This window comes from Orycteropus afer, unplaced genomic scaffold, assembly GCF_000298275.1.
Source record: "Orycteropus afer afer isolate SDZICR_OR568_19922 unplaced genomic scaffold, OryAfe1.0 scaffold00250, whole genome shotgun sequence".
NCBI classification, from domain to species: Eukaryota; Metazoa; Chordata; class Mammalia; order Tubulidentata; family Orycteropodidae; genus Orycteropus; species Orycteropus afer.
The window spans coordinates 1,300,360-1,323,653 of NW_006921837.1; the positions used below are offsets into that span (position 1 = coordinate 1,300,360).

A 23,294-nucleotide genomic window follows, 5' to 3' on the forward strand; every position below is an offset into this window, starting at 1 on the left:
CAAACTCACCCCGATCTGATAGATCTAGAAAGTAGCGTGTCTCCACCTCCCTATGCCCCTACGCCACCTTCCCACCCTCTCCAGGCTCCACAAGTATCAGGAGGAAGTGGAGTGAGTGCTCCAAGTGCGCTGCCCGCCATCACGGGCCCAGCCTCTGGTCTCTGCCCACGCCAGAGGGGCTCCCAGGAGGCTGAAGCCCCCTCATCCACTGTCCAGGCGCTGCCCCTCAGAGCGATAGGCCCGCCTCGTGAGGACGGAAGCAGAACCTGGCAGTACTGGCCGTTTTCAACATCGGACCTGTATAACTGGAAGGCGCAGAATGCCCCCTTTTCTGAAAACCCCCAAAGCTTAATTAATTTGTTAGATTCTATATTGTTTACTCATAACCCCACTTGGGATGACTGTCAGCAGCTGTTGCAGGTTTTGTTCACCACTGAAGAAAAGGAGAGAATCTTGACCGAGGCCAGGAAAAATGTCCCCGGAGACAACGGACAGCTGACAACGCTTCAGAATTTAATTGACGCTGGGTTCCCGTTATCTCGTCCCGGTTGGGATTTTAAGCAACCAGAAGGTAGGGAGCGCCTCCAAAAGTACCACCATATTCTAATGGCGGGTCTCCAAGTGGCGGCAAGGAAGCCAACTAATTTGGCCAAGGTAAACTCAGTCAGGCAGGAGCCGACAGAGAGCCCTGCAGCATATCTAGAGAGGTTAATGGAAGCGTTTAGACTGTATACCCCTATGGACCCGCAAGCTGATGAGAGTAGAGCAGCAGTGGTCCTATCTTTTGTAAACCAAGCGGCCCCTGATATCAGAAGAAAGCTTCAGAAGATAGACAGATTAGGGGAGTAGACCCTACAGGACTTAATGAAAGTAGCTGAGAAAGTGTATAATACTAGAGAGACTCCAGAAGAAAGAGAGGAGAGGATGCATAGGGAGGAATGAGAATTCCAGGCCAAAGAAAATAAGCAGAACCAGAAAGAGTTAGCAAAGATTCTCTTTGCTGAGGCTCGAGGAGAAGTAGGGAAAGGAAGAGAGAAAAGATTAGACCAGCATGACAGGCCCCGCCAAAGTCCACCCCTCACCACAAATCAGTGTGCATTTTGCAAAGAAATCGGACACTGGAAGAACGAATGCCCCAAGAAAAGAAACCAGAGATTTGAGAAACCTGCCCCTCTCCGAGCACTAGTGGCAGGAGAAGACAGCGACTAGGGGAGTGGGAGGAGTCGGAGATGGTGCCATCCCTCCCGGGGCTGTGCTCGCTCAGCCACCTCTGCTCCCGCCGCCATCGCTGCACGAAGCAGCCGCACGCAGAGAGCCGCGGGCCGGGCCAGCAGGGCCTCCGCGCTCCAGTGCACCGCGCTCACCGCTGGTAGTGCCGCCAGCGCCCTCTGCACTAGCTTAGCGGCTGTGCGGCCGAGGCCAGAGCTGAGAAGAAGCGAGAGCAGCAGCCGCCCGCGCAGGGCAGCCCTGAGACTCGGCGCCCAGGCGCCCGCCACCCGAGTAGCAAAATGAGCATCGAAATCCCAGTGGGGATGACAGAGTTGCTGCAGGGCTTCACCGTGGAGGTGCTGAGGCATCAGCCGCGGATCTGCTGGAGTTCGCGCTGCAGCACTTCACGCGCCTGCAGGAGGAGTACTAGTGCAAAAGGGCTGTGCGCTTCGGCCATGAGGGCAGGACCTGGGGGGACGCGAGCACCGCCGCCGGGGGTGGCACCCCCATCAAGGGAATCAACTTCACCGAGGAACCCATGCACGCCGACTCCGAGAACGGAGAGGAAGAAGAGGCCGTGGATGCAGGAGCGTTCAACGCTCCAGTAATAAACCGATCCATAAGAAGTGCCTCAGTATATGCAGAAACCTATAATCCTGATGAAGAAGAAAAGGACGCAGAATCCAGGATTATATGATGCAAGCCATCCTGTTGTTTAAGAACCTGGATCCGGAACAGATGTCTCAAGTAATAGACAAATTTTGAAAAGTAACAACTCCTCACGCACCTCCACAAAGTGGCTCATTTAAGAGAGCAGAAAATGTTGGAGTTACTGAATAAAGGCCAAGTCCGCACACACCATCAGAGACAAACGGCTCAGAGTGTGGTAGACTGGTGTCGGGCCTGTCATCTCATGAGAGTAGGAAAGAAGAAAAGCACCCATACAGGTATGAGGGTACGGGGAAGGGAACCGAGCCATCACTGGGAGATAGACTTCACTGAAGTGGGACTAGGAAAGTATGAATTTAAATATCTCCTAGTACTAGTAGACACTTTCTTGGGACGGGTAGAAGCTTACCCTACTAGAGGAGAAACAGCAATAGTAGTAGCCAAGAAGATTTTAGAAGAAATAGTACCTAGGTACGGGGTACCCAGAACTTTAGGATCAGACAATAGACCAGCTTTTGTAAGTAAAGTTATCCAGGGCTTGGCCTCGGCTCTGGGGGTAAATTGGAAACTACATTGTGAATATAACCCTCAGAGTTTGGGGCAGGTAGAAAGAATGAACAGAACCCTAAAGGAGACCCTATCTAAATTGGCAACAGAAACTGGCAGAGACTGGGTGACTCTCCTTCCCTTTGTGCTCTACCGGGCTAGGAACACCCCGTACATGCTGAATCTGACCCCATTTGAAATAATGTACGGGACGCCACCCCCTATTATTTCCAACCTGGAAAAATGTCCCGATGAGTTGCCAAAAGATTTAATCTTGGGGATGAAAACTCTCCAAATAATTCAGAAGGAATTATGGCCCAAACTCCGAGCCATATTCTTTTGGTCAAGATTTATTAAAATAATTCACAAGCTTACAATATTGTGCTTTGTAGAGACTTAAGAAATTTTTAAAAATTATTTGCAATTGATAGAGCATGTTCAACTGTGTAAAGTATCCAATTTTAAGTTTCTTTTCTGTTTAAACATTATCACTTATTGTCTGTTGCTATGTAGGGGACATGGTCCCTTGTAAAACATTTCATACTTTTCATTTTTTTAGAGCAGTAGTACCAGTGGCTCCAGACTCATAGAAGCACCAGACTTTGTAAGAGAAAAGAAAGGGCCTGGGAATGTTATCTCTTAAAGTAATTAATCCAGAGGCTAGAGCTTTTGGTTACACCTAGCCAAAGGCCCAAGGCCATTTGCATAGAATGAGATAGTAATCAAAGTGAAGAGATGAACCTGGAATGTCTTTAAAAAGATTATGTGTTTATCTGAATGTACTCCATACTGTTTTTGAGCCAATTAAGAAAACTGTAATCATTGAAGTATAGCATTTTGGGTGGTGAACACACATAAAATGACTTAGTCTAGTCCAGACTACTGAATGAAACCATCTTAAGAACTAAGTTGAAAGTTTTAGTGTGGCCTGAAAAGAAAGAGGGGGCAAGAGTAGTTTTGCCTTAAAGCAGAATGTCTAGTTGTCCCAGAACATGGAAGATAGTAAAAATTAAATCTGAAAATGCGTAGTAAGTTATAGAAAGTTTGAGAGAGAGTGAACTTAATTTACCTCAGTTTTAATACCCACCAATAGTAAGTGTGAAGAAACCATTAAGTACATTGAAACTTTGTTAACTTTATATTGTGAGGCCTGAGTCCTAATGGCCTCCAGGTAATTCTTTAACCAGAAGTCTTTAGTGCCAGGGATTCTAACGAGTCCCACGACTCAGGGCTTTTATCTCCCCTCTGGATTCCAGTAGTATCAGAGCTTTACCTGGCTCCTGCAAGTCTCCCACGCATCAGGACTTTACATCCTCCCTAGATAATTACTCCCTAACTGGACTTTAGGGCCAGGGATTCCAGCACGTCTCAGAGTTCTTCCCTGAACACCTTAGCAACAACCAATCATCTGTACCCCTTTGCCCTGGTGCTACTCCACCCTATATTTTCCTATAAAAATGTAATAGTAAGAGAGCACGGGGTCTTTTGCCCAAGCCGCTGCGTCGGTGTAAGCAGGGACCCTAGCTCGAGCTAGCAAATAAACTTTCCTTTTGCTTTTGCATTATCGTGTCAGTGGTGGCTTCCTCGCACTGACACTCCTTTCTGAACATGGGCTCAACAATATCAGTTTTGGTGGATTTATTCATAAGATGGAAAAAAAAAAAAAAAAAAGAAGAGTGAATCTTTCACTGCAAGATGTTACATTAACAATTTACTTTCTATTAATCATAGTACTTAAGAGGGGTTAAGTAGTATGAACTAAAAACCCTGTCATGACAGGTTTCTAACAGTGATGAGTTCAAGTAAATGTTAACTATTACATGAAACATATTTGGCCAGTGGAAATGAAAATTGGAAAAGATTGTAAATAGATCACTACAAATTATTTCTCTGCATAAATGAATTATACAATTAAGAGTGTGTAAGTCCGCCTTCAGCCAATACTTCATTGGATATGTTAAAAGGGGAAATAGAATTTGCCTGGGAGAAACACAGGAAACCTTGTGTGTAGAGAATCGGGGGCTTAAGCAGAAAACCTGAGCCCCACCCAGTACTGCTGAGAGAAGAGAAGATTTACCTGAAAAATAAAAAAATGACCGTTTGACTCTTTGAATTTCGAGCAAGCAAACTAATTTTCGGTGCATCGAAACAGGAAAGTCATAGTTCATGAGAGAAACCCCTTCCAGGACTGAAAGTTAAAAGATGCCAGTGAGTAGTAAACTTGTATATTACTCGCTTGTGACCACCTGAGTCCACCTGAGAGGAAATGGAGAAATGCAACAAAAAAGCAGCAGCCTGAGTTTAGTACTCTTTAACCTAAGCCACAGAGGCTAGAGATGAGAAGAGGGACTAGCTGGTCTGAAATGCAATGAAGTTGCAATTTGATGACCTGAGCTGGGCTGGACTTTACTTGTTTATGGATCCGGATGTCTAAAGTTTCCAAGCAAGACTCCAGAGAGAAAAGACCATGCTTATCTCCTCAGAGCACTGGTTTGATAGGGATGGGCAAATTAGAAATTGGCTATTTAAAATAGAGAGAGATAAAGGCATGAAGTAGCTGGCTTACACACTTTCATGGGCATAGTTATTCTTAGACTGATGGTAAAAGAGATTTTTTAAGATGTGAATTTTTGAAGTATAAAAGAAATATAGCTAGAAAAGCCAGGGGGTGGCCTGCAGTGTAGTAATTTACTTAGTGTAACTTTTCCACCCATAAGTCTTTATAAACTCCAAAGTGAGATTTTCTGTACGCAACTGAGGAACTCCTGATTGCTAAAGTTGTCCGCCTGGAGAGAATTTCTGTTAGGAGTAGCGCAAAGCAATGTTCTGGGAAGTACCTACTCTCTCTCTCAGGTGCTTAGAGTTCTGATGCTGTGATTAACTAGTTTGACCACCCTTCTGGGCTCAAAAAGAAGCCTCCTAGAAGCAGAACTCTCTCTGACTGCTACTTGAAGAAGACCTAGTGCTGAAAGAGACACATGCGCCTGAAAGAAAATGTGCCCAAAACCAAAGATAGTATAAAAATTAGTTTAATTCTTCTCTTTGGCTAACATCTCTGTTGTCTGCTCTCGCAGAACCAGTCATTATAGGACTAGTTTTGCTGACAGTTAGTCCTTGTGTTTTAAACAGATTAGTCGACTTTGTGAAAGATCGAGTTAATACTGTACAACTCATGGTCCTTAGACAACAATATCAGTCCCTATCTCCTGTATCTCCTGTAACACGTGATGAAGATTCCTCACATGAGTTACAAGAAAAAGGGGGGGAATGTGAGGCCTGAGTCCTAATGCCCCCCAGGTAATTCTTTAACCAGGAGTCTTTAGCGCCAGAGACTCCTGCACGTCCCCCCACGCCTCAGAGCTTTACCTGGCTCCTGCAAGTCTCCCACGCATCAGGGCTTTACATCCTCCCCAGGTAATTTTTCTCTAACCAGTCTTTAGTCTGGAGATTCCAGCACGTCCCCCCACGTCTCAGAGCTCTACCCTAAACCCCCTAGCAACAACCAATCATTTGTACCCCTTTGCCCTGGTGCTACTCCACCCTATATTTTTTCCTATAAAAATGTAATAGTAAGAGACCACGGGGTCTTTTGCCCAAGCCGCTGCATCAGTATAAGCAGAGACCCTAGCTCGAGCTAGCCAATAAACTCTCCTTCTTGCACTTGCATTGTCGTGTGTTGGCAAATTCCCTGCACCGACCAACTCCTTCCTAACCTGGGCTCAACACCTTCAGCCAAACAAAAGACCTACAAGGTGAACAATTACACCAAGTTGGTATACTCCTTAGAAAAATCAACCATGGGAGATCAGAAGGGAATCATTTGCATAGGGAGAAAGCTCAGAGGGCAGGAATGCAAAGGGAAGAAGGACACAGGGAAAAGGTAACCACAGGGAGGAAGTGGTGAAGAGAGCTGTTGGTTGTGGAGATTGTAATCAGTGCCACAAAACAAAACGTGTATGACCTAATGAATGGAAAACGTATTTGCTCTGTAAACCTTCACCCAAAGTTTAAAATATATATATATACATATTTTATCTATCTATCTATCTATCTATATATATATATAAACTTGTTTTAGTATTTTTAGGTAACAGATTTCTTCCCCAATTTCTGCCTAGTTTTAAAACAACTTTTATGATGAAATGTTTTATATGTAAGAAAAATATCTAAGTTTAAATGCATAATAATAAAATGAATTCTTATGTACCCATCGGGAGCTCTTGTGGCGTAGTGCCTAAGGCTCACCAGAAGCCGGGCAGTTCAAACCCATCAGCCACTCCTGGAAGGAAGGCTGAGCAATCTACTTCCATAGTGATACTCCCTCGGAAACCCAAGGAGGGGTCACTATGAGTCGGATCCAACTCAATGGAAAACATTCCTCTGTGCAGATGATAGACTTGCTAAAAGTATTTTAGAAATAACTTGTAAATTAACTCTGGCCAGGGACAATAGAAATGTTTTAGAAACAACTTGTAAATGAACTCTGGCCCAAGGACAAAAGGGAACAAAAGTTAATTGCTGACCCTCTCCCCTCTGCCCAAGCCCCTACCAGCTGATAACAAGAAACTAGTGACTCTTCCAGTCACACCCCAAATTCCTCAACCTTTTCCGAATATGCACAACCCCCTCTCCTGAAATCTACAAAAACTGTGCTTCAATGGCATCGGGGAGTTAAGATCTGGGTACTAACTACCCCTAACTCCTTGCACTGCTGCTTTGCAATAAATAATTTTCTCTCCTCTCAATCTTGGTGTGTAAACTGTTTTGGCCTGACTGTGGGGTCCGGTAACAGTACCTTAATTTCTGCCCTGATTTTCACATTGGGAAAAACAATGGGCTTCTGTTGTATAGAACAGTGGGGGGCTAAAATGTTAGAAATATCAATACTCCATAATTTACATCATTTATTCAGTTATTATGTACGTAATGAAACACTGCTATGTAAACTCAAATCATGGTCCAGTGTTCTTTTTCAACCAGAAAAAGGTAGTGATAGTTTGGTTAGGATGGCCAAGTAGGTTGATTTACTTTTAAAATAATGTTTGGTTTTTTAAAATAAATGTTCACTATAAAAAAATCAAGCAAAACAGAAAAGTATAAACTTATCTAGACTACGTCTAGACAAATAGATATAAGTGAAACTGTCATATTAGATGAGAAGTTAAATATGGCCTGGCCTAACACAACTTTGTGCTGAGGAGATCCACACACTGATTGACAACGAATAATTTCTTGTTTTAAATATTAAAACTTTTATGTTTTTATTAGTACTGCAGTCACTGGTCTGCGTGTTTAAACTAACATTTATGCTACATTTCCTAGTATAAAAAAGTTAAAACTTTTATAATAAAAATTATACACACACATTTTCAGAAACCTCACTCACTTCCTCCTAAACTAAACCACACTCACTGCCATTGAGTCAGATCCAACTCATGGCAACCCTTCCTTGAGTTTCTGAAACGGTACCACTATGGAAGTAGACTGCCCAACCTTCCTTCCGAGAGGAATGGCTGGTGGGTTTGAACCGCCAGCCTTCTGGTTAGCGGTCAAGTATAAAGATAGTCAAATGAAGCAAGAGGAGTTGGAATGGTAATCTGGTTCATATCAGTCTTCCATATCACTCTTCCATTCACTCTTCATCACTCACTTGCTCCCTCACTCACCTACTTCATCTAATATTTACTGAATACTTACTCTGTGCCAGGGACTGCCACAGGTGAAATACTCTCAATTTAATTAACTTGAAAAAATAAAAATAAAAAATAGTAATGCTGATAGCAGTGGTTGACAAATGGGGAATGACTACTTGAGAGGGTGTGGTTTAGGGACATAGGTGAGGTGTGAGAAGTCACTACTTGAGAGACCTATAGAGAAATGGTCCTCAAAGTGACCAGTAATACCAATAATATCCGAAAACTTGTTAAAAATACAAATTCTCTGGTTCCATCCCAGACTTACTAAATCACAAACTCCAGGGTGGGTTCAAAACCAGTTGCCATCAAGTAGATTCTGACTCACAGTGAAACCTCTTATGTGTCAGAGCAGGACTGTGAAAATCACAGGATTTTCAAAGGCTGATTTTTTGGAAATAGACTGTCAGACCTTTCCTTTGAGGATACTCTAAGCAGAATCTAACCTCCAACCTTTAGGTCAGCAGCTGAACACATTAACAATTTGCACCACCCAAGACTTCAGGGATAGGCTCAGCACTCTGAGTTTTAACAAGCCCTTCAGGGAATTATGGTAAGAACCAGTCTTAGACTTAGGTAAACAGTCTTATCACCATTTTGCTCAGGTGGCTAACTGGCTAACTGGCTTAGACCTTGGTCTGTTAGTGTAGTTTGTGTTGCAATTTTATAAAGTCCATTTTAAAGGAAAAAAAAAAAAAAAAAAAAAACCTAGGGAAATAATAGTACTGGTAAACCAAACCTAACCAAACTCACTGCCATCGAGTTGATTCCAACCTACAGCAACCTCCTTTGGGTTTCCAAGTTGGTAAATCTTTATGGAAGTAGACTGCCCAGTCTTCCTCCCATAGAGTGGCTGGTGGGTTTGAACTGCCAACCTTCTGGTCAGCAGTCAAATGCCTTAGGCACTATGCCACCAGAGCTCCTTATAGGTAAACAGCCACTCCTCGGAAGGAAGATGGGGCAATCTACTTCTGTAGTGATACTGACTCAGAAACCCAAGGAAGGGTTGCTATGAGTTGGGTCCAACTCGACGGCACATAACAACAACAACATAGTGGTAAAAAATATAGACCTTGTCTGAAAACCTAGAAAAAGACCCATCCATGTATGTGCAGCTGATCTTTGACAAAGGGCCAAAACCTATTAAAAGGGGGAGAGACAGCCTCTTTAACAAATGATGTTGGCAAAACTGGATATCCACTTGCAGACAATGAAATAAGATCCATACTTCACCCCATACACAAAAACAAAACTCAAGCTGGATCAAAGACTTAAATGTAAAACCCTAAACTATAAAGTTCAACAAAGATAAAATCTAGGGGCCCTAATTAACAGCATAAACAGACAAAGAAGAGTGAAGAAAATCAAAGTTGTTTGGAAACAATTAGTCCAAAGATCAGGCATAACACAAAATGCACAAGCAGTAGAGGAGAAACTAGATGACTGGGACCTTTTAAAAATTAAATTCTTATGTGCATCAAAAGACTTCTCCAAAAGGATAAAAAGAGAACCTACAGATTAGGAAAAAATATTTGGCTATGACATAGCTGACAACAGACTTAAGAGATGCAAATCAAAACAACAATGAGATATCATCTCACCCCAGCAATAACAGCAAAGGTCAAAAAGACAGAAAATAACTGTTGATGAGGGTACGGAGAGACTGGAACTCTCAGACACTGCTGGTGGTACTGTAAAATGGTACAGTGAAAAATGGGATGGTGTTTCCTTAAAAAATTGAAAATAGAAATACCATTTGATCCAGTAATTCCATTACTAAGAATATATCCTAAAGATGTAAGAGCCAGGATATGACAAGACATATGCACACCCAGGTTCACCACAACACAAGTCACTATAGCAAAGAGATGGAAACAACCTAAATGCCCATCAACAGATGAATGGATAACCAGACTATGGTATGTGCACACTGACTGACTCACTCACTCACTGCTGTCAAGTCGTTTCCAACTCATAGCGACCCCTCCTTGGGTTTCCGAGGTGGTATCTCTACAGAAATAGATTGCCCAACCTTCCTTCCGAGGAGTGGCTGGTGGGCTTGAACTGCCAGCCTTCTGGTTAGCAGTCAGATGTCTTAGGCACTAAACCACCAGAGCTCCCACATTAAAAGAATAATGAAGAATACATGAATCATCTCACAATGTGGATGAATTTGAAGGGCATTATGCTGTGTGAAGTAAGGCAATCACAGAAGGAAAATATTGTATGAATCCATTATAGTAAAAAGTCAAGGACAGGTTTACGCAGGGAAGAAAACTCACTTTGTTTGTTACTGGGCATAGGAGGGATAGGGAGGGATAATTTCAGACTAATTGGAGGCCACATGTTGATCTGGGTGAGGGGAGGAGCAGTATGAAAAGAGCCTGTGACCAGCACAGTGACAACTGGGAAAGGGAGGACACAGAAATGTGCACAAAAGCTATAGACAACAGAGACGAATAGTATTACGTGCACAGTACTGCATGACCAGTGGCACCAAACACTAGCCTATGGGTAAATGCACAGACAGGTGAGAAGATGAGGTGGAGGTAGTCGAACAGGAATATACCCCAAACCAAGAATAGATTTGGCTGAAGACAGTCTTACACATGTACTTGTGCTGCAAAATTATCCACATACATTACAGAAGTAACAGAGGACAAGGTTGGTGTAGCTTCTCAGAGACAACCAAAACACCCTGAGGGAGACAATCACTGGGCCCATTGGCTTGGGGCCATAGTCTCGGGGGACATCATACTTAATTGGCACAACGTACGTAATACATAGTACAAAATCTTGTTCTATATCCTACTTTGGTGAGTAGTGACTGGGGTCTTAAAAGCTTTTGAGCAGCCATCTAAGATGCAGCCATCTTGGTTTCCTCTTGTCTGGAGCAAAGAAAAGTGAAGAAAATCAAAGTCATTTGGAAACAATTAGTCCAAAGATATGATGGACCATGAGGACCTCAGCCTTCACAATCCTGAGATCAGAACGAGATGGTGCCTGGCTACCAATGCCAGCCATTAGGAAAGGGATCAAAATTGGAGATCCTGGATAGAATGGGAGGAAAAATGTGGAACAAAATTCAAAAACACAAAAATGACCAGAATTACTGATCGGATAGAGACTGGTGGAACCCTTGAGATACGGCCCTGGGTTATCCTTCAGGCCTGGAAATGGACTCACTTCGTAGATTGGCTCTCAGCCCAATGGTAGAAAGGACTACATGCAGAAAGAGTATACTGATCTCCCCAGGGAGATATACACCCACCTACCCTAGGGAGATGCACCTCTTGGATCAATCAGCCATGAGACATCAGAGGGGCAGCATTTACATAAAGGGAAAGCTGGGCAGACAGGAATGCATAGATAAGAAGGGCACAGGGAAGAAGCAGTCATAGGGAGAAGATGGTAGGAGAATTTTTTATGGTTGGGCATTGTAATCAGGGCTGTGGAACCAAATGTGCATGAACTTTTGAGAGTAAAACAAATCTGCTTTGTAAATCTGCACCCAAATCACAATTAAAAAAAAAACAGAAAACTTATCGTCAGACAGATTCAGATTGGGATTCCAGGGCCACAGGTAATTGCTCTGTGACCTTCTCTGAACCTCTGTGTCCTCCTCTTGGGATATTATCACCTACGTCATGGGTATCTCATTGGTGCTAATTAAATGAAATGATACAAGTAACACACAGCACAATGCTCATACAGCAAGTACATTATTATTAAATTGATAGTTTAAAGAAATGCTAGCATCCAAAAACAGATCAAGATCATGAACAGGTAATCCACAAAAGAATAAGTACAAATGAAAAAATAAACAGTCTGATTTCTTTATAAACAATTAAATGCAAAGTAAAACAATAACTATCACTTTTACCCTATCAAACTCAATGTTGTAAAGTTTTGTAAACTACCGTCTCACACACTACTAAGACTACAGATTAGTGCAACTTCAAATAGTAGAGGATTTTTGTATTCTATTAACAAAAATGAGACCTGTTAATAGCCAGATTAGGATTTGTATAACCTGGCATGCATCACTCTGTCTGTCTGATACTAATATTGGACACTAACACCTGAGACCATTTATATGCACCGATGATCTCATGAGGACAATAGTCATATAAAAGATAGTAAGCAATAGCTCTCTGGGATTTTCTCATAAAGGAGGGCTTTCTAGTAAACCTGAAATAACTTACTTGCAAATCTGAATTGCAATAATGGCAAATTTGGCAACATTTACCAAAAAGCTTTCAAATGCCTTTACGTTTTAGCCCAGCAATCAGCTATCAGAATCTATCCTAAGGAAATAATAAAGTTAGCAGGGATGTTTAGCATGGATCATTGTTTACAATACAAAATTGAAAACAAGCTAGTTCAATAACAGTAGATTCATAGAGTAACATATATATAGATATATATAAAAATATATATAACATATATATGAATTATATATGAGTAATATATAAACAACATATATGTAACATATATAAATATGTGTGTGTGCGCGTACACACAGATAGGCATTTTTTCATAAAATGGAAAACCATGCAGCCTGCTGCTAAGTGATATTGTAGAAGAATACAGGCACAAAAGAGTATGTATAGTCTATTAAAGTGGATAATAATAATTTCTGGGAGACTGAATGATAAGGGATTTTTGTCATCAGTTTTGCTTATCTAGCTTTTCACATTTCTCTATAATGAGTATGTATTATTTATATAAAGGTGAATTATGGTGTTAGTGAAGACTAAATATATCATGAGCTGCCAGAAGAATGAATAAATTTGTTTTGGAAAAGGTACAGCCAGAATGCTCCTTAGAAGTGAGCATGAAGTGACTTCATCTCACAAACTCTGGACTTGTTATCAGGAGGGACTAGTCCTTGGAGAAGGACATTATGCTTCATTATGTAAGGTCAGCAAAAAAGAGGAAGAACCTTAATGAGATGGACTGACACAGTGGCTGCAACAATGACCTCAAGCATAACAACCATTGTGAGGACAGTGCAGGAGTAGGTAGTGTTTTGTTCTTCTGTATACAGGATCATTATGTGTCGGAACCTACTAGATAGCACCTAGCAACAACAATATATAAAGGCAGTAAAATTTATTTTAAAATTCAATGAAAGTTTCTTAACAAATGGCATAACTTTTTACAAAATATATATTCTGGAGAGCTAAGACATTTACTTTTCAGCCTCCAAACTATGATTAAAAATTATGAAGGTTTTAAGTAAAGGGATAAGATAGGGTAGGAATCTAGGGTAGGAATCTGTTGCTCATTTGCTGGGATACAGAGTACAGATGCTGGGGAAAGAGTTTTAAATGTTAAAGAGAGAATCCAAAATAACAGATTTCTCACCATAAAGTCTGCCACCTACTAAACCAAAAATGTGTAAAGTATTTTCCATTTCTCAAACTTGAGTAATCTATGTACTCTTTAAGAAGTTTACATACTCATACTCATTGCCATCAAGTTGAATTCTAACTCATAAGGACCCTGTAGGGGAGAGAAGAACTTCCCCAGAGGGTTTCCAAGGCTGTCACCTTTATGGAAACAGAATGCCACATCCTTCTCCTGCAGAGCAGCTGGTGGGTTTGAACTGCTGACCTTTTGGTTATCAGCTTAACACCTAACCACTGTGCCAGGCCCCCCAGAGATCCTTCTTAAAAAGTTTAGTAGGTAATAAATAAATCTTTTTTAAAAGGGGGAAAAATGTAGAAAAAAATATATGTAAAAAGCAAATCTGCCTCTCGTCCTTGTCTTCTAAGCACTCAATTCTTCTTTCCTGAGGCAATCTCGTGCCTCCTTCCACAAATATTTTATGGATATATAAGCAAATATGTATATACCCATTTGTTTCTTTACACAAAAGAAAGCATACTGTACACACTGTTTTGCACATTCTTTTTTTCACTTAGCAATATATTATGGAGATCATTCCAAATGAGTATCTGTAGAGTTACCTCATCATACTCCAGCATATGGCAATTCCACAGTTTAATTAACCCATACTCTCTTAACAGACATTTGTTTGAAATCTTTCATTACTATTCTTGATGGTAACAAAAGATTCCAGATACTTATAGGGTACACTCTTATATATCCTACCTAAACTTTGAGATTCTTAATTTTTTTTCATTCTTATTCCATTGTATCAAATAAAATCTTCTGATGGTCTATGTAGTAAGAGCTATAACTAGATACCATGTTGTGCCATTACTGTTCTAAATTTTTATTTATGTCATGCCAAATTAACCTCAGTTGTTTCTGCTGGTTTAATTTCATTGTAATTTCTACTAGACTGATTGCCTTACTAGGGAAAGTAAACTTGACCTGTTTTGGTTTGAAGTCTAATTTGCCAACATGAGAAGACAGAGCTTATGCAAGTAACAATTAGGGTTTACCTGTTTCAGATAACAGCTCAAAGTCCTGGGCTCTGAAGCTGACTTTCTGGATTTGAATCTGGCCTCTACTCCTAGGTCATTTTGGGCAAGTTGCTTACTATTCTGACAGTATTTTCATATCTATAAAATGAGGATTTTAATAGTTCCAAACTCATAGGGTTTCTGGAGATGAACTGGGATAATCAAGGTAAAGTACTTAGTATGGTGCCTAGCCTAAAGTTCATACAATTTCTGCTTTACAGCTAGGTTAATTCTCCCTTTTCAGTTTATACAACCAACTTTCCCACCCACATATTCACTTAGGGTTTCGGCCAAATTATCACCCATTATTCACTATCAACTTAAAGTAATTACAAAGAGAAGAATTATGACATGCTTAATACATTATTTTTTGCTTCCATATAACAGAACTTACCCCTCAATACCCAAATGGCACCATCTAGGCTTCCACTTTTGAGAAAAATTTCTGCTGCAATATTCACAATTTGACATCTTGATGCTAACTGCTCAGGCCCTGTAAGTCCTTTTAAACTTGTGAAATGTATTTTTAATTCATATAGTTTATCTAAGACCTTTCTTCCCTAGAGGAAAAATAAAGAACTAATTGAGTACCAATCATTAACCATACTAAGATGTATAAACTAATAATTATGCAGAAGCCAATTATCCAGTTTTGAATCCTCATTCTAGGCTGATGGTTTCCAACTGCTCCAAGAGCTCAGCCACAAAGATGGGAGGGGAGGGGAGCAAACGGGACTCTGCCTCATATATCTCCCTTACCGCCTCGATTCCCCTGGCCCCCTTTATTAGCAGTTCTTTTTCCATCTGTTTTATACACTGTGCTTCCCCTTAAGATTTCATTTGGCAAAAGGATTTCATGCCTTAACGTGGTAAAGTACTGATATGTTTTTACTCTTCTTCTGTTGACCACCCTGAGACCCACGAGGGAGAGGGAGAGTGGAAAGGAAGGTAATTTGTCATTAATTTAGAAAAGAGAGTAAAAACAAACAAAAAAAAGGATAAAATTGTTGGTAGACTGTTTCACATATTCTACATCAAGAATTGGTTCAGACATCAGAAACTGGACATATATTATAATTTTATACTTGTTGTTATTGTTGTTATTTGCCGTCGAGTTGGCCCCGACTCATAGCAACCCCTCTTTGGGTTTCCGAGGCAGTATCACTACGGAAGTAGATTGGCCAACCTTCCTTCTGAGGAGTGGCTGATGGGTTTGAACTGCCAGCCTTCTGCTTAATAGTCCTGTGCCTTAGGCACCATGCTACTAGAGCTCCCCAAAACTCAATGAAATAGTTTTTAATACCAAACTCACTGCCGTCGAGTGAGATCTGACTCATAGCTATCCCTCCTTGGATTTCCAAGTTGTTTGTTTAGTTGTTGGTGTTTTTTAGAAAATAAAAATTGATAACCTTTTTAAAATGTCAAAAACATTTGTAGGTCACAGACCATAAAAAGACATACTGTGGGCCAGACTCAGTCTGTAGGCCTTAGTATGCAGACCTCTGTTTTATGTTATATTCTAGACAGTTTTGAGGCAGATGCTTATGATGTCAAAGAACTTTCAATTTGAGTGATAAAATGAGTACTTTTTTCAAGAAGTATCTTCAGTTTAATTTCAGTGGTTTCATCTTTGTGTTAAAAAGGAATAGGTTTCATTTCAAAATATTCATACTAAACAGGGTAATAAAATATTCATTCTAAGTTAAAAATTTAAAATACAGGCAAAAATTCCTTAACCTTTTATGTCTTAAGAAAAAATAACCAAATAATATTAAAACATACTCTAAAATTTTAGAAAAATCAGTAAGTTTTCAAAAAGGTTCTTCTTGTTAGGTAGTCGGCAAGTTCTCAAGCATTAAATATCAAATAAACCCATGCTATCACCAACCAACCTTGGAGCTTGGTGTCATAGTGCCTAAGGCATTTGACTGCTAACCAGAAGGCTGGCGGTTCAAACCCACCAGCCACTCCTTGGAAGGAAGGTTGGGCAGTCTAATTCTGTAGTGATACTGCCTTGTAAACCCAAGGAGGGGTCGCTATGAGTTGGATCCAACTCAACGACAGTGAGTTTTTGGATTTATCACCAATCTTCAACTAGGTTGTGAGAGCAGGGACCAGGTACATCTTGCCCATTTCAGGTCTCCCACATAGTAAGTGCTAAACCTCTGGGAAAGATGTCAATTTTTCTGTACAACCGTCTGGCTGTTTTAATTAATTCATTTTTTATGTATATGAGTAACCATATACTTAAATGTTATTGAACATACTTTCAGTTTGAAATAAAAACAAAAAAACCCAAACACACTACTGTCGAGTCGGATCCGACTCATAGCGACCCCTCCTTGGGTTTCTGAGGTGGTATCACTACGGAAGTAGATTGCCCAACCTTTCTTCTGAGGAGTGGCTGGTGTGTTTGAACCTCCAGCCTTCTGGTTAGCAGTCAAACACCTTAGGCACTATGCAACCACAGATCCCAAAATAGCCTCTTTAAAAAATAAAGGGAGCAATGTAAGATACATTTTAATAGTTGATAGACACTGTATTCTTAACTACTCTACTTTCCATATAGCTCTATCCTTCACCACTTTACCCCTATTTTGGATTTTCCTGTCTCTGCTTCACTAAACTTTACGTTAAACCCCAAAATTCCAAGTGATTAAATCTGTAACTCTACCACACCACCTCAAGGAAATCTAAAGAACAGCAGTACAATATTGTCTAGAGACACTAGACCACGGCTATAGTGAGTTAAGCCTCAAAGTTGGACATCAAAATACATTGTATATAATATTCCAAAATATTCTAAGAGCTGACATTTAAGAAGTTCTGTTAAACTTGAGTATCCTGGGTTCATTTTTGAGCTCTTCAAAAATTATAATGCTATTGATACTTAAGAGTTGGCAAAATAAATTCTCAATTGAATGTTGCTTCAAATAAATATGGCTTTTAGCATGGCTTCCTAAGTAGTCCATATACTGACAATAGCAGCCAGTCTCATGCCACATCTTTTTCACATTTACCTAATATATTATCTAAATATTTACTTACTAGTCTAGGACTCATTTTGTCACCTATAGCAAATTCCTAGTTTCACGGGTTAACCTATATTCTGGCCATAATTTTTAAACAAACATTCTCTATACAAAGCCAAAAGAAAAATTTAACAAAGTACCTTGGGCCACTGTAACAGTTTGTGATAGAAGTACATAACACTGATTGCAATTCTTCCCAGCAAAGTTTTATCTACTTCACTATTTTGTGGATCTTTGCTAACTGAAAAACAAAGAAGATACATGGAAGAAAGTGAAATGATCACTTAAAATGATGGAAAAGCCAAATAAATACAGAATTGTTTGTTCTACCATAAAGACTAGGGGTCAGCAAACTGTAACATGTGGGCCAAATCTGGGGCATGGCCTGTTTCTTTTTTTCCCCCTGAAATTACAATTTCTGTGTATAAATTAAACAACAATGGAGACAGGCTGCTATCTTAGGTCATCAAATAGAATCCATCAAGAAATGTACCATTTCTGAACAGCTTGAGCATTCTACTTTGTTTCAAAACTTTATACTTTCAAGAAATATGAAAAAAAAAATTCTTGAAGTATAAGCTATAGTCTGACATGACTCTTATGTATTTAAAGATAGAACTGACAGTTCTTATGTTTTCTACTTAATCTTAAATTTTGATACAATATTAGTCAAAAAATATATCTTTTGTATAGACAATCATTTTTTTCCCCTTATTTAAGAAACTCCAGTAACGCTTATACTTAAGGCTGTCTATGGCCTCTTTTTGTATAGCCCATGAGCTGAGGATGGTTTTATATTTTTAAAGCATTGTTTAAAAAAAAAAGAGAGGAAAAAAAACTATCCAACAGAGACTACATATAGTGTGTGCAAAGCCTAAAATATTTACTATCTGGTCTTTTACAGAAAAAATTTGCTGATCCCTGATAAAAACTATACTAATGAATGGCGCATGTTTTAAAAAAAACCTCAAAAGTATGTGAATTTAAAAAAAAAAAGTGTAACTTTTGTTTGCTTATAATAGTAAGGGTAGTATAATGTCAAAAATTCAGATGTTCATTATAATTCGTCAGATATAATTTTACCATTCTTTATGAAAAAAAAAATAAGGACATGAAACATATGATACTAGAATACTAATTTTTTTACTTTATTTCATTATAGTGTAACGTAACAATAGATGGGAAATATATAATGAAAAAAGAGGTGTATTTGAAAACTGCAATTTAAATGTACTCCCAACAAGGAAACTATTAAGAGCTATACATTGCACCACCCTACCACACAATTATCAGATTAAAACAGTGACATTTTACCTGTTTCAGCAAATTCACAAAAAGGAACACCTGGTCTCTCTTCCTTAAAGTCTTCTGTTAGTGTTTCAGCAACACAAGCACAAAATCTCTGGAAATCTGCAAATTTTTCACAGGCTATTTTTACATTAAGGTATAAATTTCCCAATTTGGTCCAGTCACCTTTTTCTTTACATTGCTATAAAAATTATTGAAAATGGAGGAAAGAAGGATGGAAAGAAGCAAGGAAAAAGAAAACAATTTCATTTATGCAAATAGATTATGAGCCAGACATATGCAGGCATTAGATATATAGCAATTACTAAGACAATCTCTGCAAATCTTATAAACTTATCGATAAGTTTACAACTTCAGTAATACAATATCGACTATAGGAAAGCTTCTATAAACTCAAGATAGCAATGCACATTCATATCTAGTTCCTAATGCAGTTAATGATATCACTTCCAAAACTGAATGAGACAGTGGAGATGGATTTTATGGAAATAAATGCTTGCTATGTCATTTTGGACAAGTTGCTTACTACCTTAACAGTGAGAAAACAGCATTTTCTCACCTATAAAACAGGGACTGTAAAAGTTCCAAACTCATAGGGTTTTTATGAAGATGAATTGCCATAATCCAGGTGAAGTATTTAGTACGATGCCTATCCCATAGTTTGCATATTTCTGCTTTAAAGCCGTCTTCATAGCAATATTTACTTTTAAGTATTAGATTTTACTATTACTTTGCCATTTATAATTTAGGGCTCACATATCTTTTTTTTTTTTTTAATTTTTATTGTGATTTGGGTCAAAGTTTACAGAGCAAATTCACTTTCCATACAGCAGTTCATACACATTTTGTTTCAAGATGTTGACTGCAGTTCCTCACACTGTAACAGCTCTCTTCCCACTTCTTCCCTGTAGTGACCTCTTTCCTGTGTCCTTCTCTCCTATGCACTCCTGCCCCCAGAGCTGTCTCCCGGTGTATACACAGCCCTTCTATTGTCCCACAATTGATCACTCCAAGGAGTGTTATCTATGTGATGTAAACATTCACCCCATATGCCTACTGCTTGACTGGAAGCTACAGAAGTGAATTCAGTTCCAGACTTGAAGGGTAATAGGGGCCATAGTCTCAGGGATCTCACGAGGTTCTATCAGACCACCAAACCTGGTCTTTTTTTTTTTTTTGAGTTTTGTTCCACATTTGTTCTCGCATTCTGTCCAGGATATCCTGCACTGATCCTTTTCTGGGTGGTTGACAGTGGTAGCTGGACACCATCTAGTTCTTCTGGTCTCATGGTCATATAGACTGAGGATCACATGGTCTACTAGTCCCTTGGACTAACTGTTTCCATGTGTCTTTGCTTTTCTTCATTCTTCTTTGCTCTGGACAAGGAGAGACCCGTCACTGCATCTAGATGGCTGCTTAAAAGCTTTAAAGACCCCAGTAGCTACTCACCAAAGTAGGATGGAGAACAATGTTTTTGTATAGTATGTTATGCCAATTGAGCTTGATGTCCCCTGAGACCATGGCTCCGAGGGCTCATATATCTTTGTGAGTAAATACATTTCTACGAAACCAAACTCACTGCCATTGAATTGATTCCGACTCACAGTGAACCCCATTGGGTTTTGAGGTGATAAATTTCTATGGAAGTAGGCTGCCCCATCTTCCTTTTCTGGAGCGGCTGGTGGGTTTGAACCGCCAGCCTTCTGGTTAGCAGTCAAATGCCTTAGGCACTGAGCTACCAAAGCTCCCTTATTTCTATAAAAGTACTACAAAATAAATTTCAGTAAACTTAATAATTTCCTACCAGTTTCAATGATGAACTAACAAAATAGTTTTCCACATCAACAAATAAGTTATCTGAAGGATACATGATGTTAATTAAGGCTACATGCTGGAACAGTAAGTAATAGATGAATACAAAAACATTTAAAAAGTAAAAAAAAAAATGAATAAAGTAAAATCACACTGAAAGTCCTCTATTTCTTATGCTCTAAACACTTGAAGAACTCAGTGTGATCTTGGTTTCCCCCATCACTTCACACTCTGCAGTGATCCACGAATCGTGATTTGTACACCGAAGTGGTATGCCCAGCCATCAGCATTAAGGCTGAGCTGTGAAATACTATTAGTATGATTTTATCTTAACATAAATTAATTTTGAAAAGTTATTTTTAGAATAGTCCACAAACTCCAGAAAATTTTATACTCCTATTAAAAGACCACATGTATGTTTGCATTTCAACATATACAGATGTAAAAAAAAAAAATTTCCTTGAGCATTTTCTCTGTTTAACAGCCAAATTTCTAAAACTTTTCCTAACATGGAGTTACTATTTGAACTTTTTGTTGTTATTGGCTTCAGAAATCCCAGCAATTTATTTAAAAAGCAAGTTTCTCTGAACAGTTTTTCTGTAAACCTAAAACTACTTTTAAAGATAAATCTATTAAGCGAAACAAACAACAACAAAAAAGAGTCATACCTTTATTTCTTTCAAGGCTGAATCTAAATCATACTTCCAGTTCTTTTTAAATTGCCTCATCTGTAACCTTTTAACAACAGAAAAGGGTTAATTATGCTTATGTATACCCTCAAATTATTACTGATCCTAATTCATTTATACTATCATTTATATCTAGGAGCTCTGGTAGCATAATGCCTAAGGCACTTGACTGCTAACCAGAAGGCTGTCGGTTCAAACCCACCAACCACTCCTTGGAAGGAAGATGGGGCAATCTACTTCCATAGTGATACTGCCTCAGAAACGCAAGGAGGGGTCGCTATGAGTCGAGTCCAACTCGACGGCACATACCAACAACAACAATCATTTATATCTAAGAGCTTAGAGAAAAATGAACACAGCACTATACTATAAAAATTCTTTAGAGCTGAAGAAATTGGCAACCATGTAGTAATTTACTTCATACTATTTCCTCTCCAAACAACAGGCAACAGAATAAGGAAAAGTGTATTCCACACAAAACTATACCCTCAGCCTAACTTGAAGACAAAAAATGTAAAAAAAACCCCACAAAATTACCCAAAAAACAGCACATGATCTCTACCTCTCCCACCCCTCACTCACCGCTCCATAAGGATGTGTGCCACGCCAAGGACAGGCCAGAACAAAAACTACAAAGTAAGTCACCAAACAAAAAACCTATGGGCTGAACAGAAGAGGGAAGCTAGTAGAGAGACCTAACATTGACTCAAAAATACGACCATAAGCATCTGAAAATGCTAAGAAAGTGTCTACACAAATCAGAATACAGATCACATGGAAGAAACTTAAAATGCATAGTTTCTGGGAAAGAATAAACAGAAAAATGAAGAGAGAAGTCCCCATTGGCAAACAGAAAGAGGAAAAGGGTCCCACAAGACAAATGAGAACCACAAAATTAGAGGACTCTCGGCTCCAGCCTTTCCTACCACCACAGAAACAAACGTGGCAGCCCTGCAAAGTATGTGGATTTTCCTATAGAGACAGAAGAGGGTGCTATGAAACTAGGACTGTTTTAAAACATGCAACTATCATAAAAATGAACAAAAGGAGAAGTGTATGCAGAGCTACTGCAGAAAATCAGGAAACAAAATTTTATACATTATCAATTAAGAAAAAATCCCCAAGAAACAACCATGAAGCAGAAAACTGTAAGCCAATACTCTAAACTAACTTAAATATACTCAAGTAAGCATTTGAGGATACTAAAAAAAACTACTTTGGATCAGATACTGAAAACAGAAATGAACAAGAGGGTGAAATGGAAAGAGAACTGACTGAACTCAGGAAGGAAATGGAAGAAACTCAAAACCCACTGCCACTGCATCAAGTCAATTCTGACTCATAGAGACCTTTAGGACAGTGTAGAAATGCCCCCATAGGGTTTCCAAGGCTGTACATCTTTATGGAAGCAGACTGCCTCATTTTTCTCATGTGGAGTGGATGGTGGGTTCCAACTGCTGACCTTTTAGTTAGCAGCCAAATGCCATGACCACTGTGGCACCAGAATTTTAATGAAAGAAAAGAACAAGATTATTTTTAAAATGAAGAATTAATTACATGCCTTTTACTTTTTTTGCCTATTGTACTGGGTAGAACTTTTGAATACAATGTTGAATAAGAGTGGTGCAGGCAGACACCTTTGTCTTTTCTTAATCGATTAAGAGGAAAACATCCAGTCTTTCATTTAAATATGATGTTAACTGTAGATTTCTTAATGTTGTTAGGTGCTATCTAGTTGGTTCTGGTTCACAACAACTTTATTTACAATAGAACAAAACAGTGCCTAATTCTGCACCATCCTATCATTGCCATGTTTGAGCCCATTATTGTAGCCACTGTCTCCTGATGACAGTCTGTCTCTTTCACTGACCCTCTACTTTACCAAGCATGATGTTCTTC

The 23,294-nt window shown here is 39.4% G+C and overlaps 1 protein-coding gene across 1 annotated transcript in view; it reads right to left on the reverse strand.

The window, feature by feature from the left end:
* The window catches only part of TOPAZ1 (testis and ovary specific TOPAZ 1), a 146,660-nt gene that overhangs the window by 26,982 nt on the left and 96,384 nt on the right, over positions 1–23,294 (reverse strand). The window contains 4 exon segments of the mRNA XM_007949675.1: positions 14,949–15,114; positions 17,727–17,827; positions 18,901–19,075; positions 21,375–21,441. Coding sequence (XP_007947866.1) covers positions 14,949–15,114; positions 17,727–17,827; positions 18,901–19,075; positions 21,375–21,441 — 509 coding nt within the window.